Source organism: Enhydra lutris, unplaced genomic scaffold (assembly GCF_002288905.1).
Source record: "Enhydra lutris kenyoni isolate GAN:26980312 unplaced genomic scaffold, ASM228890v2 scaffoldscaffold21, whole genome shotgun sequence".
Lineage (NCBI taxonomy): Eukaryota > Metazoa > Chordata > Mammalia > Carnivora > Mustelidae > Enhydra > Enhydra lutris.
This window is the reverse complement of record NW_019154105.1, coordinates 36,321,200-36,345,569: the sequence shown is the minus strand read 5'-3', so window position 1 is coordinate 36,345,569 and position 24,370 is coordinate 36,321,200. Positions and strand designations below refer to the sequence as shown.

The window sequence follows — 24,370 nt, the reverse complement described above, 5'->3', positions numbered from 1 at the left end:
GGCAAGCAGAGAGAGAGGGGAAAGCAGGCTCCTGGCTGAGCAGAGAGCCCGATGTGAGGCTCGATCCCAGGACCCCGAGATCATGACCTGAGCCGAAGGCAGTGGCTTAACCCACTGAGCCACCCAGGCGCCCCCTCTCATGCACTCTTAAAACATTTTTGCAATTGAAAATTTCTAAGACTCCTGCTAGAACACGCAGGCTAAAACCTAAATGCTAAATGTTTACCGACAACAAAACCTAAAATGGAGAATGCTTGAAAATCAATCTTAAAATAGGTAGTTCTGGGTAGTGTGGAGTCAGCACACTCTACCCTGTCCCTCTCACTGATTAATTACAACCATAAAGCCGGGGCAGAATGCATGGAACAGCTCTTTAAGGACTCTGGAAAGTAAATAGTAGACAGATCGAAGAAGAGCAGAACTTGAAGTGCGACCGAACCAGTGAGGAGTCTCCCCGTTTGTCTTCCAGTCTCTCGAGACTCAAGGCAACCAAAGTCCGGAAGTAGACACTAGAGTATAGACAGGAGGGCTCTGAGTGAAGCTTTCTGGTTCCGGCTCAAATTGCAGGAAAGAGAACTGAAAGAGAACTCCAGTAACACTTAGAGTTGGGGAAATTTCCCAGCTTCCTTTCTTTATCTTTGTTCTTTCGTGCCCCAGCCACCATGCCACTTTGTCGTGGCAGTAGCAGCAACAGCAGTGTCAGGAAGGACCCACAGACACCTGCAACTCTGACAGAGGGTAATCTTCCTCCAAGCAGAGGAGCTATGGTCCCAGGAAGTGGGGCAGCCCCTGTTGCTTGTTCTCTGCGCCCTCACACTGCTTGGCCACAAGTATGGGTCCAGTTGTGGAAGGGCAAGGCACTTCAGGGTAACTAGAGCCCCAGCTTTCCTTCTGGGAGACCAAAAAAGGGAAGCCCCAGAGAATCAGAACATACCAGGGAGATCCTGGAGAGGAAAGAGCTCTGGAAAGTAACCGTCTAAAGACATTTGTGAACTCCCAGGTTCACTCCTGAGCTATATATGTGTGTATCATTCTGAATATACCAAAGACTTCGAGAACTGAACTAAGGAATAGACCCTAATGCAAGTCCTGTGGACCACAAAGTGGGCAGAACAGGGACATATCTGAGTACGACTGCAAAGCCTTTGAAAATGGAACTGACGTTGAAACCACAACCCACAGAAGGCTGGTTGATACTCATAGCCTGAACCCAACTGGGTTGATTATTAAAAAAACAAACTTTAACCTTCTCCATGGGATTTAAACAAGATGCAGGAGTCTCAGATGTAATGTTCAGAAGGTCCAAAATAGAACCCAAAGTTACCTGACGTAGGAAGAATCAGAAAAATTTCAACTCACCTGGGAAAAGGCAATCAAAAGATGCCAGTGCCAAGATGACGCAGGTAGCAGCTATTATAAACACACACACACACACACACACACACACACACACACACACACCCCAGATGGAAATATAGTCTTAGAAAAGAAAGAGAATCTAGAAAGAAAAACTAAATGGAAGCTTTTAGACCTGAAAAATATAATTAATGCAGTACTTACTAGCAGAATGGAGATCATAAAATGTCTAGACCAAAAGCTACACCAAAAGACTAGACCAAAAGAAATATCCCAGTGAGCACAGAGAAAGAAAAGATTGGAAAAAAAAATAAACAGCCTCAGGGGCCTGTAAAACAATACCGAAACGTCTAACATTTATGTCACAAGAGTCTCAGAAATAATGGCTGGAAACTTCTCACCTTCAGCAACAGACATAGACCTGTCTATTGTAGAAGCTCAGCAAATCCCTAAAAGGATAAGTCCAAAAAAACCTAGCTCAGACGCATCATAATCAAACTGCTAAAAACTAACTATGAAGAAAAAATCTTGAAAGCAGTTAACGAACAACATTTTAAGTGTGGGTTTCTCACCATAAGCCCTCAAGGCCAGGAGGAAGCATCAGGACTTTCTCAAGTGCTGAAGGAAAAGGACTGTCAGCTGAAATTCATCACCCAGTGAAAGTATCCATCAGGAATGAAGTGAAATGGAAACATTCGCAGATGAAGAAAAATGAGAATTTACTGCTAGCAGACCTGCTCTAAAATTGCTAAAGGAATTGCTTCAGATGGAAGAAAACAGATGACAGAAGGAAATTTGGGACATCACTATGAAGGAAGAGCAGGTGTCTGGATGGCTCAGTTTGTTAAGCATCTGCCTTCAGCTCAGGTCATGATCCCTGAGTCCTGGGATCAATCAGCTTCCTGCTCAGTAGGGAGTCTGCTTCTCCCTCTACCCTTCTACCCCATCTTGCCCTCCCTCCCTCTCTCTCTCAAAAATAAATAAATAAAATCTTTAAAAAAAAAAAAAGAATGAAGAGAGGCAGAAATGGTAAATAGATCTTTTTTTTTCCTTTGGAGATCTTTAACATATGGGGCTGTTGAAAGTAAAGATGATATTATTTGGTAGTGTGTTCAGTGTTTAAGATGCAGTACATACGACGAGCACAATAGGGGAGAGGGTCAGTTAAGTGTCTGCCTTTGGCTCAGGTCATGATCTCAGGGTCCTGGGATTGAGCCGCTGTGTCATCTAGTAAAATATTGATTCTAAAGAGCTTCTGAGATGTTAACTATGTATGCTATAATAGAGTAACCACTAAAAATATGCAAAGATATAGACAAAAACACAATAATAAGTAAATTAAAATGGAATACTGAAAAATGTTCAAGTCTAAAAGGCAGCAGGACACAGACCTGTACCCCTGGGGCCAATAATACATTATATGTTAATAAAAAAATAAAAATTATATTTTTAAAAAATTGAGCCAAGTTAAAAATAAGTAAGTAAAAGGCAGCAGGAAAGGAGAAATGAGAACAAAAGTAACAACAGAAAACAAAAAAACAGTGGATTTAAGTTCAAACAAATCAGTTAATTATGATAAATATATAAATGGCAATGCTATTGGACATAGACAATTAGAATAGGATTTTTAAGTGACCCTGTTGCCTGTTGAAACTTACTTTAATGTAATGATGTAATGAAACAACTAGGTAAAAAATAAAAGGGTGGGAAAAGTTCATCTAAATGCTAACCAAAAGAGAGCTGGGTGGTTAGGCGGGTATCAGACAGAGAGCAAAGAGAATTACCAGGGATGAAGAGGTGTATTGCATATTGACTAGATAAAATGATGCTAAGTGAGTATGCACCTAACAACAGAGCCCCAAAATAGAGGAAGGAAAAGCTGGCAGAACTAAAGGGAAAAATAGACAACAGTAATAGTTGAAGTCTTCAAGGCTCCGCCTTCAATAAGATGTGGAACAACTAGACAGAAGATCAACAAGGAAACAAACATGTCAAATTGACACTTACTAAGCAGAGTGCAGGGTGCCAGGTCCTGAGCTGTGGTTCAACAACACGCAAGAAGAAGAATCAAAATAGAAAAGTTCATTATTCACAGGTTCTGGAGGAAGTAACCGGCTTGTTTTGACCTCAGAGAGAGGTCAAGGCCCAGTGCAGACAAAAAGACACAGATCCCTGGGCACGGGCTTTCCATAGGGTTTATGAAAAAAAACAACAGGGCCCTGAATAGACTGCTTTTGGGTTCCCAGGGTGAGGCCAGATGGTCAATTCTAACCAGAAGTGTGGGGTTTTGGTAAGTCCCAGAGATTTTATCCTAGGGGCATATAAAGTAAATACATGCTGGGAGGCAGGAGAGGCTGTTGATCACGGGGCTTTTGGGGAAGTCACATCAGGATCTTACATCTGCTTGGGACTCTGCGAGCTGCTCTCTAGGGCACGCATTTGCAGGAGGGACTAGTGTTAGGTCGCTGCAGGCCACTTGGCCAAACAGGGTGGATGCTGAGGCAGCAGCAGCACGGAGGAGCTTAGCTAAATTCTCAACAGACTTGGACAGCACTATAAACCCACTAGACCTAACAGACATTTATAGAACATTCCACCCAACAATAGAATCCATGTTTTTTCTATGCACCCATGGAACATGCACTAGGGTAGTTCATATCATGAACCATGAAACCTCAACAAATTTAAATTGAATTCATGCAAAATGGGTTCCTTGGCCATAACGTAATCACACTTAAATAACAGGAAAACATCAGGAAAATTCAATGAACACTTGGAAATTAACCTATTTCCAAATAATTCACGAGTGTATCTCAAAGCAGATTGAAAAATACATGCAACTGAGCCATGACCCTCCAACGCCGACTGGAACACCTCTCTCTAGCGTCAGACCCAGCCTTCGCTCTCTCCCTTCTTGCTCCCAGTGGCCCTGAGGGTGTGTGGGCCAGGGGTGGCCCCAAAGAGTAGGAGGTGGAGGGGGAGCAGGTATACAGGTCTAAGCGTCTGCGTCTGTGCACTTGGAGCAAGAATTGAGAGGAGCGGGAGACTGCAAGGATGGGGCCAGGAGCAATGGCGTCCAAAGAGGAGCAAGCAGTAAAAAGTCTCAACATGGACAATATCCAACCAGGAAAATGATAAAAATGATAAAAAGGATCAAAAGTATCAAGTTGCTAATAAAGGAGAACCTTTGGCCCTCACTTTAGAAGCTGACTTTGTGTGCCTAGAGTAAATCATAGGTGGTTCCATGCTAGGCATCCCATCCCACAGTATAGGTGGGACATGATTCAGGTCTAGGAGAACCACAGGCAAGGATAAGAGAAGAGAATATGGAAAGGATTAGGGAGGTGGGAGGAGGTGAGCCAGCTGAAGGAGAAGCAATTCAGTCATGGTCTGGGGGCAGTTAGCATTGACCCTCCTCAACATGACCATCACGAGGACTTGTGCCTTACCCCTTGAATCCTGATGTTTTTTTTCCTGAAGTTAATAGGAAGACACACTTGTTTCCTAAACTTACATGTTCTCAGTGTACCTTTGTTGTAAACCTTTTGGTGTTACGTGTCTCTTGTGGGTCTCCTATGACCAGCTTCTACTCTAATGTTGTCTTTTGGCTCAATCTGTAAGATTCTGTCAGTGGGGGAATTTTACTCTACTGTATGGAAAGATGTTCGTTATATATTGTGAAGTTAATAAAGTAGTTTAAAAGACCAAAAAAAAAAAAAACCCCACCCATACAACTGAATAAAAGTGAAAATGTAACATATCAAAATATGCTATACAGCTAAAGCAATGCTGAGAAGAAAACTTGTAGTATCAAATGCTTATATACAAAAGAAAAAAAAATCTCAAATCAGTAATGTAATCTAAGTTCCTACCTCAAGAAACTAGAAAAAAAAGCAAAATAAGGGTAAAGCAGAAGGAATAAAATCATAAAGAGCAGAAGCTGATGACAATGAACATAGAATAGGGGAAAAAATCTGCAACAGCTGAAATTGATAAACCTCTAGCAAGAGTGACAAATTAAAAAAACAAATCAATATCAGGAATGAAATAGGATTATTACTACAGGTGTGGAAGCTACAAACAACTTAGGAATTTGACAATTTAGAAGATTGGAAAAATTCTTTTAAAAACCACTGACTATCAAAACTCAACCCACATGAAACAGATAATCTGAATCAGCCTGTAATTCTTAAAGAAATCGAAATATAATTTTACACCCCTTAAAAATCTCCAGGCTCAGGTGGTTTCACTGGAGAATTCTATCAAATATTTTTAAAAAGGATTCACACCAATTTTACAAAATCTTTTCAGAAAATAAAAGTGGAGGGAACATGTCTCAACTTATTTTGTAAGGCTAGCATTACCCCAATACCAGAATCAAAGAAAGTATTAAAAAAAAAATTAGAGACCAATCTCTCTCATGAAACTGGACACAAAATCCTTGACAAAACTTAGCAAACTGAATTCAGCAATATATGAAAAGAATTCCACCTCATGACCAAATGGGATTTATTCCAAGTATGCAAGGCTTATTTACATTAAAAAATCAACAAAGTAATTAAACCAACAGCTGAAGAACCATATGATCATATCATTTGACACAAAATTATTTCATAAAATCCAACACCCATTCATGATAAAAGTTCTCAGTAAGTTAGGGATAAAGGAGAATTGCCTCAACTTGATAAAGAACATCTACAAAAAACTGATAGCTAACATGATACTTCATGCTGAAAGTCTGAGTGCTTGCCCCTAAGATTGGGAACAAAATAAGGACCCGTACTCTCACTACCCTAATGCAACCTAATATTAGAAGTTCTAGGCACTACAATAAGACAAGAGAAAGAAATAAGATGCATCCAGTTTGGAAAGAAAAAAGTAAAACGATTTCTATTTGTAGATGACATGATTGCTCATGTAGAAAATCTCAAGGAATCTACAAACACCTAGAACTAAAACTAATGAGTGCAGCAAGGTTTCAGAATCAAAGATCAACACACACAAATCGATCACGTCTCTATATACTAGCAACAAACATGTGGAAATCAAATTAAAAATATGCCTTTTTAATCACTCCGAAGAAAATGAAATACTTAGATATCACCTTCATGGAACATGTAGGGGTCTGTGTGCTGAAAATTCCAAAATGCTGTTGAAAGAAGACCCAAATAAAACAGAAACACAGTATTAGTATATTAAAAATAGTGATACCATCAAATGCTGTGAAGGATGACGAGAACCTAGAGGAGGAAGACGTTTAAGTGTGTTTATAAAAGGACAACATAAGGGGTCCTTGTGGTGATGGAACTATTTATTCTATATCCTGACTTGTGGTGACTTGTGATGATGGAACTATTCTGTATTCTGACTGTGGTTGTGTGTCTCAAGAATCTTACATGTGATAAAATTGCTTAGAACTAAATACACACACACACACACACACACAATGAATATAAGTAAAACTTGGGACATCTGAAAAAGGTTCATGGATTATGTCAATGTCAATATTTTGATTATAATATTATCCTATAGTTTTCAGGATGTCATCATTTGGGGGAAAGGTGGAGGGAATATACAATCTCTGTATTATTTCTTACAACTGCATGTAGATTTACCATTCTACCAAAATAAAAAGTTAAGTGAAAACAATGAGGGGAAATATATAAAGGGAAAACCCTGGGAGGGCAGAAGTGAGGAGAGAGGAAAGGAGCCAAAGAAGAAAGATAATCTTACAGCCATTAGGGGCTAACATTGTGCCACACAGCTTTCATTGGCTTGAACCCACCTATCCTCCCTATAACCCTATGGAGTAATATGTCCCCAGTTTTGCAGAGCTTTCAACCTATGCCTTGTGATTCCAAATTGAATGCTCTTTCTGTATTACCTCATTACTTTTTGTATGAAAGAAGTCAGGGTGATGGGGGGAGCACATTGCAAAGAGAAACCTTATTCCTCTTACAAAAAATTAGTGCTGCTGAAGAGAATGTTTTCCTACTCAAACTTTTCTTCAGGGCAACTTAAACCTCCTTGTTCCTGAAACTATAGATCTGAGAATTAAGCAGGACCCAGACTCAACCACCACGCCCCAAAGGGATATTTTTTAAGATAAAATACAATTATAGAAATTCTATTATTTTCTTACCTTGACCCAATAGATTATCCTTCACATCCCTTTCTGGAAAACCCTGACCTGTTCTGTAGCTTACAATTTTCTTGTGAACGAAACCAATTTTATTTAACACTTACATTTACCATATACAATTTTTTTTTTCATTTTTCAGCATTAAAATTCATGACTTGGCAGAATTAAAGGACATGTATGCTATAATCAACCTGGATGATGAGAATAAAGGTACTAATTTTTCTGAAGCAGAGTGACATTTTATCACTGCAGTATCAGAGTAATGTGTTTATTATTATTTGATTTGCATTCATTATAGGAGGAATAAAATTATCACCCTTCATGCGAGTTCCCTAAAATAACTTACTTATTTTAGTAATTATAGAAGCCCGTAAGTCCACTTTGATCTAAAGATTTATAGTGAATTTAATCTCAATTTCAGTTATAAAACCTAAATTCTTACATCCTTTCCCTTTGAGCCACTACAGAATGAATCGATGGTCATGTTCACATGCCTGTCCGTGGTGAAGTTTTACTCTGTACAGACTTAACTATGAAAGACAACACTTGAAGATTTTTATGTCTCTGCAGCTTACGTGAAAATGCTTGTTTGCCTGCCACAACATCACTTGTTTTTGATCCTTTATTCTGTCAATCGTTGCAGGGTTGGGCGCCTTGTCCTGGACAGATGATGGCCAGTTGCTGGCACTGTCTACCCAGAGGGGCTCGCTGCATGTTTTCTTGACCAAGCTTCCCATACTTGGGGCTGCCTGCAGCACGAGGATTGCATACCTCACCTCCCTGCTTGAAGTCACAGTAGCCAACCCCGTGGAAGGGGTATGAAAATGGTGTTATTTTGACTTTATTCATTAGTAAAATCACAGCAGTTGCAACAGTTGATCTGCTACTGTTCCTTTCCTGCATTATAGGAGCTGCCGATCACAGTTTCTGTCGATGTGGAGCCCAACTTCGTAGCGGTTGGGCTTTATCATCTGGCCGTGGGAATGAATAATCGAGCTTGGTTTTATGTCCTTGGAGAGAATGGCAAGTCTCAAACCAGTTGTCATCTTCTTATCTAGTGTATAACTTCTGTTATTAATTGGGGAGCACTGAAAGGTTCTTTTGAAGACCAGGCCTTTCACGCTTTCCCTTCAGCTTTTTTTAAAGATTTTATTTATTTATTTGACACAGAGAGAGAGAGAGAGATTACAAGTAGGCAGAGAGGCAGGCAGAGGAGTGGGGGGAAGCAGGCTCCCTGCTGAACAGAGAGCCCGATGCGGGGTTGATCCTAGGACGCTGAGATCATGACCTGAGCTGAAGGCAGAGGCTTAACCCACTGAGCCATCCAGGCGCCCTGCTTCAGCTCTTTCTTAAGAAGCTTAAACAGTTTTGTGAATCCTCTAAAAATTGTGCATAATTTTTGGAAAGATTTTATTCTTAACCTTTGTAGTGAGCATAGCGTGGTATAGTGGGCGGAGTATGACCTTTAGAATGAGGCCCTGAGTGGAAATTTCCCGGCTGCCTCTTGGAGGGGACTGTAGACAGATTCTCTACCCCTCTGAGCCTTGGTGTAGAGCACTGGATGTGGTACATAAATAATGAATCTTGGAACACTGAAAAAAATAAATTAAAAAAAAAAAGAAGCCTTCATCCAGAAAAATGAGGATTCTTCTACACGTAGGGGTCAAGGATTCATGAGGAAAACTAAAGGAAATAAAATGTGATACACCTTTGCACAATGACTTTCTTAGGCACTCCTTGGGCTGGAAGTTGGGTCCCTCCCCCTTCCTTTTATTCTTTACGTTGTGACCATTAGCATCTGAAGGGAGCCTGGCTTTTTCTTCTCCTCATTGGAGGTCAGATAACCCTCAGCCACCCGGAGATACAGCCTCAGCTATAGTATACCATTAAGCTTAGGGTCACTCAAGTGAAATTTTTGGTTGTTTCACGTATAATTTTATTTTCTGTTCCTTTGTTTTATGTGAATCACTAGGGAATTCCTGAAGGCAAATTTATGTGACAACTACGATTTTCTTTAGAATGGCTAAAATAAAAATTTTAGATTCAGAGTACCCTTAAAAAGGCACCCATTTAAAAATTAGTTGCAAACTTAATGTAATCTTAATGTAATATATTTTAATGTGTATGCGTTTTTTTATTGCTACAGCTGTTAAAAAATTGAAAGATGTGGAATATCTGGGGACAGTCACCAGTGTTTGCCTTTATTCTGACTATGCTGCTGCACTTTTTGAAGGCAAAGTCCAGTTGCATTTAGTAAGTATAATTTTGATGTCCTGGAGCCCTGGGGATTCTCGATGCTCCAATTAGTGATGATGAGGAACAGCCTAATGTCAGATTACCAAGAACTTTGTTCAGGAAGCAACCACATACAGGCTAGCTAGAAAGTCAAGTGTAGATAAAGGACTAACAAAACTCTTCACCCATCTGCATGAGATGCTCACTTGACTTTTTTGCTCTGGTGGTAAAGTGCATCTAGTGGAAAACTAAAAACTGATGGGAACCTTCTATGTCTGGGCTCCCTGCCATGAATTGACTTACACAGTTGGGCAGGTCACTTGTGGGGATCCTTGAAATGATACTTATAAAATTGTTCAAAAGATATTGGCTCCTGAAATAATGGGTCTTCTAAGCAAGGGGCATCTCCTACATCTATTTCTTGGCTCTTTGCTTCTGGGAAGCCAGACCCCTGGAGAGCCAGCTGCAAAGATTATTTCTACTCAAGAGGGATGTTATGCTGCCCTGCTGGCGAGCTGGGTTCCTGTCTGATGTCTTTCTCAATAGACGGGTAGTCTGATGAGTCTGAATGTTTAATCGAACTTAAGAATCGAACTTAAGAAGATGACTCTCTTCTGTCTCCCTAGATGGTGCAGACCAACTTTATTTCAATCTATGAGCTACTGTTATTCTTTATGTTTTAGATAGAAAGTGAAATCTTGGATGCTCAGGAAGAACGGGAGACCCGGCTTTTCCCAGCAGTGGATGATAAGTGCCGTATTTTATGCCATGCCTTAACTGCTGATTTCCTCATCTATGGTACAGATGTATGTATTGGCTTCTTTGATATAGAACATAGGGGAATTTCTAATTTTTAATTTGTAATATATGTGTGTGTGTGAGTGTATATATATAATATATACATAATATATACATACATATAGGTGTATGTATGTGACATATATACCTTACCTTCTATATATACTTATGTACAGCACATAGGTCCCCTGATTTGCTAGTAGCAAGTGCTTTTGTGATTATATAAACAATTTTGATGGCAGAGTGAAAAGAGCAGACTTTGGAGTCTGGAAAATCTGGGCTCAGATTCTCTTACTTGCAGTTTTCTTACTTGCTAGATGCTACTTAACCCATTCCAAGCCTCATTTTCCTTATCTAATTGCTTTAGGGATCTAATTTGGTGATGAACATAAGACATATCATTGAACTTTAGATCTCCAATGCCTACTAACAAATGGCAAAATTATTTGAATATTGAGAATCCCACTTTACTCTTTTGGTTGTTGTTTGCTTGTTTGTTTTATTTTTTAGAGAACGAGAGTATGATCTGGGGAGGGAGAGGCACAGAGAGAGGAAGAGAGAGAATCTTAACCAGGCTCCATGCCTGGTTAAGTGTGGAGCCTGATGCAGGGCTCGATTTCATGACCCTAAGATCATGACTTGAGCTGAAATCAAGTCAGACGCTTAACCAACTGAGCCACCCAGGTGCCCCGATCTTTGGTCCTTTGAACCACCAGTACCCTAGACCTCTAAATATTACACTAGCCAGATGGACATAAAACATATAGTAATAGCATCTTACATTCGTAAAAGGTTTTCAAAGATTTTTTCAAAGCATATCATACCTGTTGTCTTGTTGAATCTCTAGAATTTAGTAAAGGTAGGAAGGTCACTGTTTTCCACATTAGGAAACCAATTATTAACTGTTTCAAACACTTCATTTTCTCCCTTTAAACTGCTGTCTAAAGAAAACATGTCTTTACCACATGCTTATGGCCATAAGAGAGAATTTAAGTCCAACCTAAATACTAATACTAATATACATCAATACGGTAGGTCTCACGTGTCCGATAAAATAGTAAGAGATACGGTAAATAATAGCAAATGTAACACATTTATGCGAGATGTAACAGTTTATAAAGCCCTGATCTCGCTTGTTTTTTCTCATTAGTTTTATAAAATAAGCAGGGAAGTTTTAGAGACTGAAGAACACTGAAGATTAAGAGGTTAGTAGGTTTGTAACAGACGCAGATCTTGGCCAGTATCTCCTGATGTAAAATCCACTCTTTGCACTCTTCCACTTGGCATTTTGAATTGAGAACTCAAGGTATGGTGGTGTGTCCGGAAGTCAGCATTTATCTCAATCTCTTTCTTGAGTGATTCTGAAAATACGTGTTTTTAAAGTTTTAGCAGTATATATCTTAGCATATAAAGTATGACTGATTCACAACAAACTGGTATTTAAAGTCCACAATTTGGTAAGTTTTGACTTGTCTGTACCTGTGAAGCACCATCAGCTCAATCAAAATAGTAAACATGGGGGCACCTGGGTGGCTCAGTGGGTTAAAGCCTCTGCCTTTGGCTCTGGTCATGATCCCAGGGTCCTGGGATCAAGCCTCACATCAGGCTCTCTGCTCAGTAGGGATCCTGCTTCTTCCTCTCTCTCTGCCTGCCTCACTGCCTACTTATAATCTCTGTCTGTCAAATGAATAAATAAAATCTTAAAAAAAAAAATAGTAAACATGGTCATCACCATCAAACGTTTTCTCATGCCCCTTTATGATTCCTCCTTCCCGTCCTGGAATCCCCCATGTCACTATAAATGCGTTTCTGTTTTCTAGAATTTTATGTAAATGGAATCACATGGTATATACTTCTTTCTTTCTGTCTTCTTTTATTCAGTATCATTATTTTGAGATTCATTCCTCTTGTGTGTATCGGTTGTTGATTCCTTTTTCCTGCTGGTGTGGCATTCTGTAGTATACCTTTATCATAATTGGCTTAACCATGAACCTAAGGATGGACATTGGGGGTGTTTCCAGTTTGGGGTTGTTTCCAGCCTGGATTATTTCCAGGATGGGGTATTTACAAATAAAGCTGCTGTAAACATTCGTGTTCAAGCCTTTGCATGGACATAAGCTTTCTTTTCTCTTGGATAAATACCGACAAGTAGAATGGCTGCATCATATGGCATGTGTATGTTTAAGTTTTTAAGATACTGATAAACTGTCTCTATATTGGTTGTACCATTTTACATTCCCATCAACAGTGCGAGCATTCCAATTCCTCCACATCCTCACTGATATTTGATGTCGTCAATCTGTTTAATTTTACCCACTCTTAAGTGTGTAGTGAAATATCGTGATTTTAATTTGCTTTTCCTTAATGGATTCCTGTGGAACATCTTTCCTTTACCTTTTCCCCCACTCTCCTTCCCCCTCCACTAGCATCTTTTCATGGGCTTTTTTGGCCTCAGTATACCTTTGCTGAAGTATCTGTTCAAATTTCTTTGGCCATTTCTTAATTGGGTTGTTTTCTTATTATTGATTTTTGAGAGTTCTTTATATATTCTGGATTCAAGTCTGTAATTTATCAGATATATGCTTTGTAAGTATTTTCTCCCATTGCATCAGTTGCCTTTTCATTCTCTTAACAGTGTCTCTGATAGAGAAGAAATTTTTTTTATTTTGATGAAGTCCAACTTACCAATTTATTTTTTTATAGATTGTGTTTTGGTGTCATATCTAAGTAATCTTTGCCTAACCCAAGGCCCCAGAGTTTTTCTCTGGTGTTTTCCTCTATAAGTTTTGCAGTTTTATATTTTGTACTTAGGTCTATGATCCATTTTGAGTTAATTTTTGTTTACGCTGTGAGATATGGATCAAAGTTATTTTTTTGTTTAAAGATACTCCAGTTGTCCCAGCACTATCTGTTGAAAAGATTGTCCTTCCTCCACTAAATCGCCTTTGTACTTTTGTCAGAAATCAAATTGTCCATGAGTGTTCGGGTCTTTTTCTGGAATTGCTCATTCCATTTATCCATGCATCTGTGTTTTAGTTCAGTATAGTTTTAGTTCACTAAAACTGTTTTAGTTACTCTAGCTTTATAGTAAGTCTTGAAATCAGGTTGCATTAGCCCTCCAACTTTGAGTTTCTTTTTTCAAGTTGTCTTGGCTGTTCTCAATACTTTGCATTCCTATTTGAATTTATGATAAGCTTGTCAATTTTTACAAAAGGCCTCCTGGGAATTTTAATGGGATCATGTTGAATTTACAGATCAATTGCCACCTTAGCAAAATCTGCTCACCAATGAACGAGGTATATATCTCCATTCATTTAGATTTTAATTTCTCTTAGTGTTTTTTGTATTTTTGGTGTCCCAGTATCCCTTCAGTCAGATTTATAACCTAAGTAGTTAATATTTTTGTATTTTATCATTTTTCATATTTTTAACGCATAGTATTACTTTTTATTTTTTTATTATTTTTTTTAATAAATGAAATGAGTATTTTTTATTTCCCCCTAAAACTTTTTTTTAATTTTATTTTTTATTAACATATAATATATTTGTATCCCCAGGGGTACAGGTCTGTGAATCGCCAGGTTTACACACTTCACAGCACTCACCATAGCACATACCCTCCCCAATGTCCATAACCCCACCCCCCCTCCCAAACCCCCTCCCCCCATCATCCCTCAGTTTGTTTTGTGAGATTAAGAGTCACTTATGGTTTGTCTCCCTCCCAATCCCATCTTGTTTCATTTACTCTTCTCCTACCCCCTTAACCCCCCATGTTGCATCTCCTCTCCCTCAAGAAATGGGCAGAAGACATGAACAGACATTTCTGCAAAGAAGACATCCAGATGGCCAACAGACACATGAAAAAGTGCTCCATATCACTCGGCATCAGGGAAATACAAATCAAAACCACAATGAGATATCACCTCACACCAGTCAGAATGGCTAAAATTAACAAGTCAGGAAATGACAGATGCTGGCGAGGATGCGGAGAAAGGGGAACCCTCCTACACTGTTGGTGGGAATGCAAGCTGGTGCAACCACTCTGGAAAACAGCATGGAGGTTCCTCAAAATGTTGAAAATAGAACTACCCTATGACCCAGCAATTGCACTACTGGGTATTTACCCTAAAGATACAAACGTAGTGATCCGAAGGGGCACGTGCACCCGAATGTTTATAGCAGCAACGTCTACAATAGCCAAAGTATGGAAAGAACCTAGATGTCCATCAACAGACGAATGGATAAAGAAGATGTGGTATATATACACAATGGAATACTATGCAGCCATCAAAAGAAATGAAATCTTGCCCTTTGCGACGACGTGGATGGAACTAGAGGGTATCATGCTTAGTGAAATAAGTCACTCGGAGAAAGACAACTATCATATGATCTCCCTGATATGAGCTAGTATTACTTTTTAAATGTTAACATCTGATTATTCATTTGTGGCATTTAGAAATGCAACAGATTTGGGTGTATTAATCCTGTATAGTGCAGCCTAACTAAATTCACTGAGTAGTTAATAGTAGTTTTTTGTAGATTCATTGGATTTTCTATATAGATGATCATGTCATCTCTGAATGTAGCTTTATTTCTTCCTTTCAATATGGATGTCATTTATTTATTTATTTACATACTTACTTATTTATTAGATTTTATTTGAGAGAGAGACAGAACACTAGCAGGAGGACGGGCAGAGGGAGAGGGAGTAGACTTCCCTCTGAGTGGGAAGACTGACACAGGGCTGGATCTCAGGATCCTGAGATCATGACCTGAGCCGGAGGCGGATGCTTAACCCACTGAGCCACCCAGGTGCCCCATGGATGCCTTTTATTCTAATACATTGTTGAATAGGAATGGAGAAAGTGGCTTTCTATGTCTTATTCTTGACCATTAAGTATGAGTTTAGCTGTGGATCTTTTGTAGTTGCCTGTTATCAGGTTGTATGTATACTACAAAACCTAAAACAACCACTAAAATGATAGAGTTGTAGCTAATAAGTCAACAAATTAGATAAAATCAAATAATAAAAGATACACAATCATATTAAACCCCTTTAAGCTATGGTTCCTCTTTTCTACTTTTTTGCATACCCGATAATTTTACTTTTGGGGATTTTTACTTTTTGGGATTTTTGTATTCCTAAAAATATTCTTTTTTTACACCCAAACTTGGGGAGGTGGAGAGGGAGAGAATCTCCAACAGGCTCCCTGCTGAGCATAGAGCCCCATGTAGGGCTCTGTCTCAGGATCCGTGAGATCATGACCTGAGCCAAAATCAAGAGTCGAACGGCTAATCGACTGAGTCACTCAGGTGCTAAAAATACTCGTGAGCTTTGCTCTGGGATGCAGTTAATTGACTTAGAAACAGTTTGACCCTTTTGAGTCTGGTTTTATGATTTCTTAGGCAGATGTGAAACACTGCTCAGTCTCTAGCTGATTATTCCCACTTCTGATCTTTTTGAGTTCTCTACCCAGTGCCCTGTGATTTCTTCTAGTCTGATTATTGGGAATATTTACTATTCCCAGTCCTGTTCCCTCTAATCCCTTTGGATGGTTCTTTCCCTGGCCTTGTGGCTTTCTCACTTGCCTGCAGGGATCAGTACTTGCTAAGGACTCACAGCAGACTCCCTGAAGCTCTCCAGGCTTCTCTCTCTTGTACTCTGCCCTGCAAACCCTGGTCACCTGTTCTCCCCTGCAAACCCTGGTCACCTGTTCTCCCCAGACTTTCTGCTCCATCTCCTCAGCTCGGGGAGCCATGCTCTGCCTGCATCCTCCTCCCTTTGCCATGTCTTGAAAACTCTCAAAGCAAAAGCTGGCGGGCTCATGGGGCTCACCTGGTTTATTTCCAAAATCTTGGGCAGAACTCATTGTTCTTTGTTGCCTCATTCCAGGATCTTGAAAACTGCTTTTTCATTATTTTTGTCTACTGTTTTTGGTTGTTTGGGGTAGGAAAATTAAGTCCTGGCTGTTACCCTATCTTAGCCTGAATAAGAAGCCCAAGATGTTATGTGTTTTTATTTTAATTTAACTTTTTTTTTTTTTTCTGAGATCATTGTAGATTCACAGGCCGTTGTAAGAAACAATACAAAGTGATCCCAAGTAAGAAACAAAACAGAGAGATCCAGTATGCTCTTTTCCTAGTTTCCCTCAATGGTAACATTATATTACATATCATAGTGAGGATGTTAACATTGACAGTCAAGATACAGAATGGTTCTTTAACCACAAGGATGCCTTCATGTTGCTATTTTATAGACACACTCACTGGCCTCCTGCCCTCACCCCAATCTTAATCCCTGCTAATAAAGTTATAGTTACAAAAAGGGTTACAACAGGGGTTGAACTGTAGGAGTCTACTAGTATGTGGATTTTTTCCAATAAATGCAGGACCTGTCCACTTATGTAGTTTTTTTCTTAATAAATACAGTACTGTAAATGTATTTTTTCTTATGGTTCTTGTAATATTTTCTCTAACTTTATTGGAAGAATACAGTATATAATACATTTAACACACAAAGTATGTGTTAATCAATTATGTTGTCGGTAAATCTTCCAGGCAATAGAAGGCTATTAGTAATTTAGTTTGGGGGAGTCAAAGTTATATGTGCATTTTCAGCTGTCGGGATGAGAGTGGTCAGTAACCTTAATCTCTGTGTTGTTCAAGGATCAACTGTAAGCTGGTCTCCATTTCTATAATTTGGCATTTCAGTAGTGTTACATAAGTAGAATCATACACCGTGTAACCTTTGGGGATTGCTTCTTTTCACTCACATACTTCTCTGGAGATGTATTTGAGTCATTGTGTGCAACAATAATTTGTTCATTTTTATTGCTGAGTGGTATTCTACGGTATGGATATACCAGTTTGTTTAAGCGCTCACCAATTGAAGGGCATCTGGATAGGTTCCTGTTTTTTACTATTGCCAGTGAAGCTTCTATAAACATTCATATACAGGTTTTTGTGTGAACAAGTTTTTACTTCTCTGTAATAAGTACCCAGAAGTAAATGTGAAGTTACGACTTCATCACATCCACTATGAGGCTGTAATAAAAAAAGTCAGATAATAATAAGTGTTGAGGGGGTTGGAGAAGAATCAGAACTCTTATATGCTGCTGGTGGGAATGTAAAATGATGCAGCTGCTTGGCAGAATGCTCTGGTAATTCTGTAAGAGATTAGACATAGGGGTTCCTGGGGGGCTCAGTTGATTGAGCATCTGACTCGATTTCGGCTCAGGTCATGATCTCAGGGTTATGTTTTCCAGCCCTATTTCCGACTCTGCGCTCAGTGGGGAGTCTGCTTGAGATTCTCTCTCTTCCTCTCCCTCTGTCCCTTCCCCTTCTCTAAAATAATAAATAAATAAATCTATACAAAAATAAATAAATAAACATAGCTACCTTATGACCCAGGAATTTCATTCCTAGGTTATACCCAAGATATGGGTTTATATTAAAACTGTGTATTCGTTGGGGAGAATTAACATGATTATTATGGTGAGTCTTCTAGTCCATGAACACTGTATACCCTCCATTTATTTAGATCTTTGATTCTTTCATCAGGGTTGTATAGTTTTCAGCATCCAAATCCTGTGCAAGTTTTCTTAAATTTATACCTAAATATTTCATCTTTTTTGAGTGATTGTAAATGGTAATATATTTCTAAATTTTGGTATATATAGTTCATTGCTAATATATAGAAATACAGTTGATTGCATGAGGTGGTTTTATTTCAGTCTTCTAATTGGTCTTAATTAACAGCAAGAATATTTAAAAATAGCATGATTTGAAAGTTATTCTTAAACAGTGAAGGTATTTCCTATAAGTGGAAACTCTGAAAATCAATTATACTTCAATATCACTAAGAATATTAGAACTAACGGTTGAATCACATGTACATTCTCACTTACTCTCTTGGATCTGTACGTTTACATATAATAAATATTAGTTTTAGACTCTTCCTGCATGAAAAATATGGTACATTTTCTCTTAAAATTGGAAGTGTGTTTAAGTGCTTAAAGTATTTTCTTGCAACCTTTTTATTCCTATTACTGGATTTTTTTTTTTCTTTAGACTGGTGTTATTCAATATTTCTACATCGAAGATTGGCAATTTGTTAATGATTATCGACATCCTGTTGGTGTGAAAAAGATTTTTCCTGACCCAAATGGGACCAGATTAATTTTCATTGATGAAAAAAGTGATGGATTTGTCTACTGTCCAGTAAGTCTGGAAGATTTTTTTTTAAGCATTCATTTTTTTTAAGGTAATATATTAAGAAAAGTATTTTTAATATGTATTATATATAAAATCATTGTTCCATAACTAGTTCAAGGATTAGAGTACTTTGTTAAATCACATTTGTGATCCATTTTTATAACTATTTGCATCAAGAAAACTTTTTCCTTTATTCTGCAGTTTTTCATAGTGTCAGTCTCAGAAAGATTCTTTAAATGGAAAAACAGTTACATTCTGTACCACTTTAACTTTATTTACTGCACAATATTACAGTATATCTTGACGTATGTGACTTTTCTCTCCAGATATGCAAAAAGCTTCAGAGGTAGGGACTCCTGCCTGCCCATCTCACTTGATTTTCCTCTTGCCTTATTGATCCTGAACAGAAAGAAAAGGTATTTTTGTATATGATAGATTAAAAACAGGTAGACCCCTTTTAGAATCAGTTACTCTTATTTTTATAAACCCCTTACTTTTTTTTTTAATAAATTAGAGAAAGGAGATAGGTTTTTACATCATTTACCATACTTGGATTTTTCATTTACTTACTTTTGATGTCCAGTTAATGTTAGTATGTTCTTGGTCACAGTTCACATAGCCTACAGCTGCTCTTGGAGGCATCTTTTTTTTTTTTTTTTTTTTTTTTTTAAGATTGTATTTAATTATTAGAGAGAGAGAGAGCACGGGCAGGGTGGGGAGGGGCAGAGGGAGAGGCAGATTCCCTTCTGAGCCAGGAGCCTGATGCAGGCTTGATCCCAGAACCCTGAGATCATGACCTGAGACAGAGGTCATGATCTTTCCTTCCTTCCTTCCTTCCTTCCTTTTCTCTCTTCCTTTCCTTCCTTCCTGTCTCTCTTTCTCTTCCTTCAACTTTTTTCTTTTTTTCCTCTTTTTATCTTTGATAAATCTTTGTTACATTTGATAAATGGAACAGGTTTCCCCACAGGAGCTCCTGGATTATTGAAGCAAAATTCCCAATGGGCCAATTATTAATTCAACCCATTCCTCTCCCAGTCACAGAACAAATGAGGACAAATGCCATAAATAGCACAATAACCCCTGAGTTCTCTCTACTTGATCAGGAAATTCCCCTTGGACAAATCCCCTTTCTGTAACATGGTCCTTGTCCGAGCTGCCCAAGCTCTGCGCCTGGGCTCACTTGGACTTGCCATTTTCTGACTGTGTGACCTTGGACTGTGTGACCTTGGCATCTGTGGTCTGAGCCCGGGGTGACTTCCTCCAGAGCCCTCGCTTTGATCGGAATCCCAGTTTCACCGTTGATAAAACGGGTGCAGTTCTTCTTCTTTTTTTTTTTATATATTTTATTTATTTATTTGACAGACAGAGATCACAAGTAAGCAGAGAGGCAGGCAGAGAGAGAGAGGGAAGCAGGCTCCCCGCTGAGCAGAGAGCCCGATGTGGGGCTCAATCCCAGGACCCTGAGATCGTGACCTGAGCTAAAGGCAGAGGCTTAACCTACTGAGCCACCTAGGTACCCCCAAAATGGGTGCAGTTCTACCTACTCTGTAGCTTGTTACATAAAAATGAAATGGGACAATGTGCGTAAAGCGTTTAGTATGTGCCTGCCATGTAATAAGCACCAAAGAAATGGTTACCTTGGGGCGCCTGGGTGGCTTAGTCGTTAAGCGTCTGCCTTCGGCTCAGGTCATGATCCCAAGGTCGTGGGATCGAGCCCGGATTCAGGCTCACTGCTCAGCGGGGAGCCTGCTTCTCCCTCTCCCTCTTCCCTTCCCCCTGCTTGTGCCCTCTTCCTCTCTTGTGCTCTGCTATCTCTCTCTCAAATAAATAAAGAAAATCTTTAAGAAAAGAATGCCTATCTTGTACAGTAGGTTAGAATTCAATCAGGTTGCATATAAATAAGTAATTAGCACAATGCCTGATAAGTAGCACTATTAGAAACATAATTAGAACTACATATAATTTTAAATTTTCTGCTAACCACATTTTTTTTACAAGAAGATAAAAAGAAACAGGTGAAATTGATGTTAATGTGTTCAACCCAATATTAATACTTCGGTATGTAATCGATATAAAATATGACTGAAATGTTTTACCCCCTTTTTCGTACTAGCTCCCTTGGATCTAGTGGGTGGTCTAAACTTCCGTCTCAGTCAGCCTAGACACATTTCAGCTTTCAGAGAGCCTGGGGACTGTGAGCTAGTGGCTACTCTGTTGCACAGCTCAGCTCTAGAGCATTAGCTAGCCTGTGCTCTTACATTTCCTTCTTATTTTGCAAGCAATATGCAAGATGAGGGAGGGAGGAGGGGTGTATGGCTCAGCTGCACATTCAGAGCAGATATAAGCCTTTCTGTGGAGGTTGGTGGAATATGTGCATTGATTTTTTTTTAATAGCTTATATCACTAACAGTACATTTTATATTTATTGGCGTGTGTTCTAGAGAAGGCTTTGAAATAAAACAGACCCAGTGGAGTTTATTTGATTTCCAGATATGTATGAATTAATTAGTTTCTTCTCTAGCTGGACCATTTCTATACCAGGTATTGAAAATTTTCTCAACACAGGTGTGTTTGTAGTTTAAATTTCTGTTGTGTTCAGCGGCTTTGATCTTTTTTTGTTTGTTTTATTAAGCTGAAGCTTTTGTGTCCAGACTTGCCGTTTTTCCTGAAAATGCACTGTTTTCTAATTTAATTTAATTTTTTGCACCAAGTTTTAGATAAAAGTCTTGATTTTGCCATACAAACCCCGGGGTTTCTTTCAAGCCAGATCTAGTACAGGAATAGGAAAAGAACTTTCCTTCCCGCTGTGGCTGGAGTGCTGTTGGGGTGGACAAGGTGGGAAAGCCGCGGGCCGCCAGGGCGGCAAACAGGCTCCTGCCCAGGCCGGCGGTGACAGTTTCAGTGCGACTTGGGGCAGATGCGTATATCCTGTTTCGTAGGTCAGTGATGCTACCTATGAGATTCCAGACTTTTCACCAACCATTAGAGGTGTTCTTTGGGAAAACTGGCCGATGGATAAAGGCGTATTTATTGCCTACGATGACGATAAGGTGTACACTTACGTCTTCCACAAGGACACGATACAAGGTACGTAATCATTTTTCTTGTGCAGTTGTTGGTAAATAAATTTCCGTGACAGTGAAATTAAAGCATTCCTTTCTGATTTATGGGCTGAAGATCTGCTTTTGACATTAAGGTGTCTGTTTTCAAATCTAGGGTCCAAGGTCATCTTGGCTGGAGGCACCAAAGTGCCCTTCTCTCACAGACCTTTGCTGTTGTTTAACGGCGAGCTGACCTGCCAGACGCAGAGCGGGAAAATAAACAACATCTACCTAAGCACCCACAAGTTCCTCGACAGTTTAAAAGACGTGGGACCGAGCGAGCTGCGGCAGATGCTGTCGCAGACTTTAATGCTCAAAAGGTGGGGGGGCTCCAGAGACTTCTCCCCTTCTCCCAAGCATCTTGTTTGCTTTTGTGATTTTTAAAGGTCAAATCCCATTAAAGTAGGGGAGATGATAGTATTTGCCTCATTTATGGGATTATTGTGAGGCTTAGATAAGAAAACCGGGTGGGGGGGGTAGAGAATGTGTGTGAATTCTAAAGAAGTGCGACTATCCGAAGCCCTTCAGAACAAAGAGGTTCGTCATCACCCAAATAGTACACTTATGGTGTAATTAATAATTATATAATTAATAATTAATAAGCCTCATGATTTCAACAGTATCCCAATGTCGACATAAGAAGTTTGGGTTTGCCTTGCTGGGGACGTCCTTTTTCTGCTGCTGCTTCTTACCTGTTAACGGCCGCTGTGAGCTTTCCTTTGTGGCTCCGACCGTGTCTTACATGTTGCTGTTCCTTAGGGTTCCATGAGCCCCTCTTCTCTTCTCTAATGATTCTTCCTGAGTGCATCTCCCCTACTGACACAGCTCAATAGCATTCATAAGAGGCGGACTCTAGAACGTGTATCTTCCACTTAAACCTGTATGTACTGCTACCCACCAGCTGTGTGTTTGGGAGTCCATGAGCTCCTCACACTCGCTCTGTTTAAAACAGCTCATCTTCCCCAGCCTCTGCTTTCCCCCCAGTCCTAATCCCACATGCACATGTCCCAACATACACACCGACACCAACGCACACCCACACCCCACACCTTTTCCTCCCTGCTGCCCTCTATTCCCCCACTAACGCGGGCCCTCACTCGAAAAATCCATACTCTAAGCACTCCCCGACCGCCCTCTCGGCTGATAGCCTCATGACAATCTCATCTAGTCACCACCTTTGAAATACCAGTCAGGGGACACCTGGGGGACTCAGTCAGTTAAGCATCTGCCTTCAGCTCAGGTCATGATTCCAAGGTTCTGGATCGAGTCCTGCATCAGAGCCCGCTTCTCCCTCTCTCTCTGCCTGCCAGTACCCCTGCTTGTGGGTGTTCTCTCTCTCTAGTAAATAAATAAATAAATAAATAAATAAATAAAGTATTGAAATTTAAAATTTTTAAATGTTTAAAAAACATTTTAGATGTTTTTGGTCTTTTTTAAAGAACATTTTAAAAAGATTTTATTTATTTGAGAGAAGGAGGTAGAGAGAGCCCAAGCTAGGGGCAAGAAGGAGAAGAAGGCATCCAAGAAAAAAGATTGATCTGTACAATAAAGGAAGAAAAGTTTATGTAGTTTTTTGTAACTTGGAAATGAGGATGACAGATGAAGAAGTGTTTTTGCAAAATTTAAGACCCAACATGATAATCCATATAACCTGAAAATTGCCAACCAGGGGGCAAATAGAGCTCCCTGATGAAACCGATATGTTGAAATGCTAGGTTTTCTGATGCTTGGGAAATGTGCAAGCTTCTGAATGATCACGCTGCCTGGAATGAGCTGGCCAGAGCTTGTCTCCATCACATGGAAGTGGAGTTTGCCATCCGCGTCTATCGGACAATCGGAAATGTGGGCATGGTGATGTCCTTGGAACAGATAAAGGTAAGCAGCATCTCACGAGACTTAACTGCATTCGGATTTAAATGGTATGTATTCAGTCATGTTAAGTTTCCGCAGTTAGTCTTCCCTAACTCATCAGCAAGTTAATTGGTAGAACCTTAACCACTTCCTACTAAGCAAAGGCTTAAAAAAAAAAAATGAAACACTTCTATTTCTTCTCATTAAAACTGCTTTTATTTGTAGGGAATAGAAGACTACAATCTTCTGGCGGGACATCTTGCCATGTTTACTAGTGATTTCAACCTGGCTCAGGACCTGTACCTTGCGTCCAGCTGTCCTATTGCTGCGCTGGAGGTATGGCAGCGGATAAAGCTGGGAAGAACGTAATTAGAATTGTTCAGCACCGGAAGCCTCATGCCTTCCCCCTCCTGATATTTAGACATTTCAGCTTTAAGACTCCTGAGTATTCATTAATTTCAAGAATACTTTCATTCTGTGTTCTGTGGAACCGTAAAAGGCATGTAATTGTAATGTTACCAAATAATTTCAAGTCTCAGTTGTGTCCAAAGGGAACAGATTATGTAATTTACAAAAATGCATGCACGTGGCAACAGCCACCATTTATCGAGAGCCCACATGTGACGGGCACTTTCCTAAGCACTTGATATATTTTTAACTCAGTTAACCCTCA

The 24,370-nt window shown here is 39.5% G+C and overlaps 1 protein-coding gene and 1 pseudogene across 2 annotated transcripts in view; both read left to right on the top strand.

Moving 5' to 3' along the window:
* Window positions 1–24,370, top strand: part of LOC111149143 (WD repeat domain 19) — a 96,525-nt gene that overhangs the window by 25,806 nt on the left and 46,349 nt on the right. For both annotated transcript variants that reach the window (XM_022506086.1, XM_022506088.1), the window contains 10 exons: window positions 7,638–7,708; window positions 8,142–8,314; window positions 8,407–8,521; window positions 9,645–9,751; window positions 10,417–10,539; window positions 18,602–18,751; window positions 21,685–21,832; window positions 21,962–22,166; window positions 23,562–23,721; window positions 23,923–24,033. In XM_022506086.1, the coding sequence (XP_022361794.1) occupies window positions 7,638–7,708; window positions 8,142–8,314; window positions 8,407–8,521; window positions 9,645–9,751; window positions 10,417–10,539; window positions 18,602–18,751; window positions 21,685–21,832; window positions 21,962–22,166; window positions 23,562–23,721; window positions 23,923–24,033 (1,363 nt within the window). The remainder of the gene's footprint in view (window positions 1–7,637; window positions 7,709–8,141; window positions 8,315–8,406; window positions 8,522–9,644; window positions 9,752–10,416; window positions 10,540–18,601; window positions 18,752–21,684; window positions 21,833–21,961; window positions 22,167–23,561; window positions 23,722–23,922; window positions 24,034–24,370) is intronic.
* On the top strand, window positions 4,426–4,812 carry LOC111149145 (annotated as a pseudogene).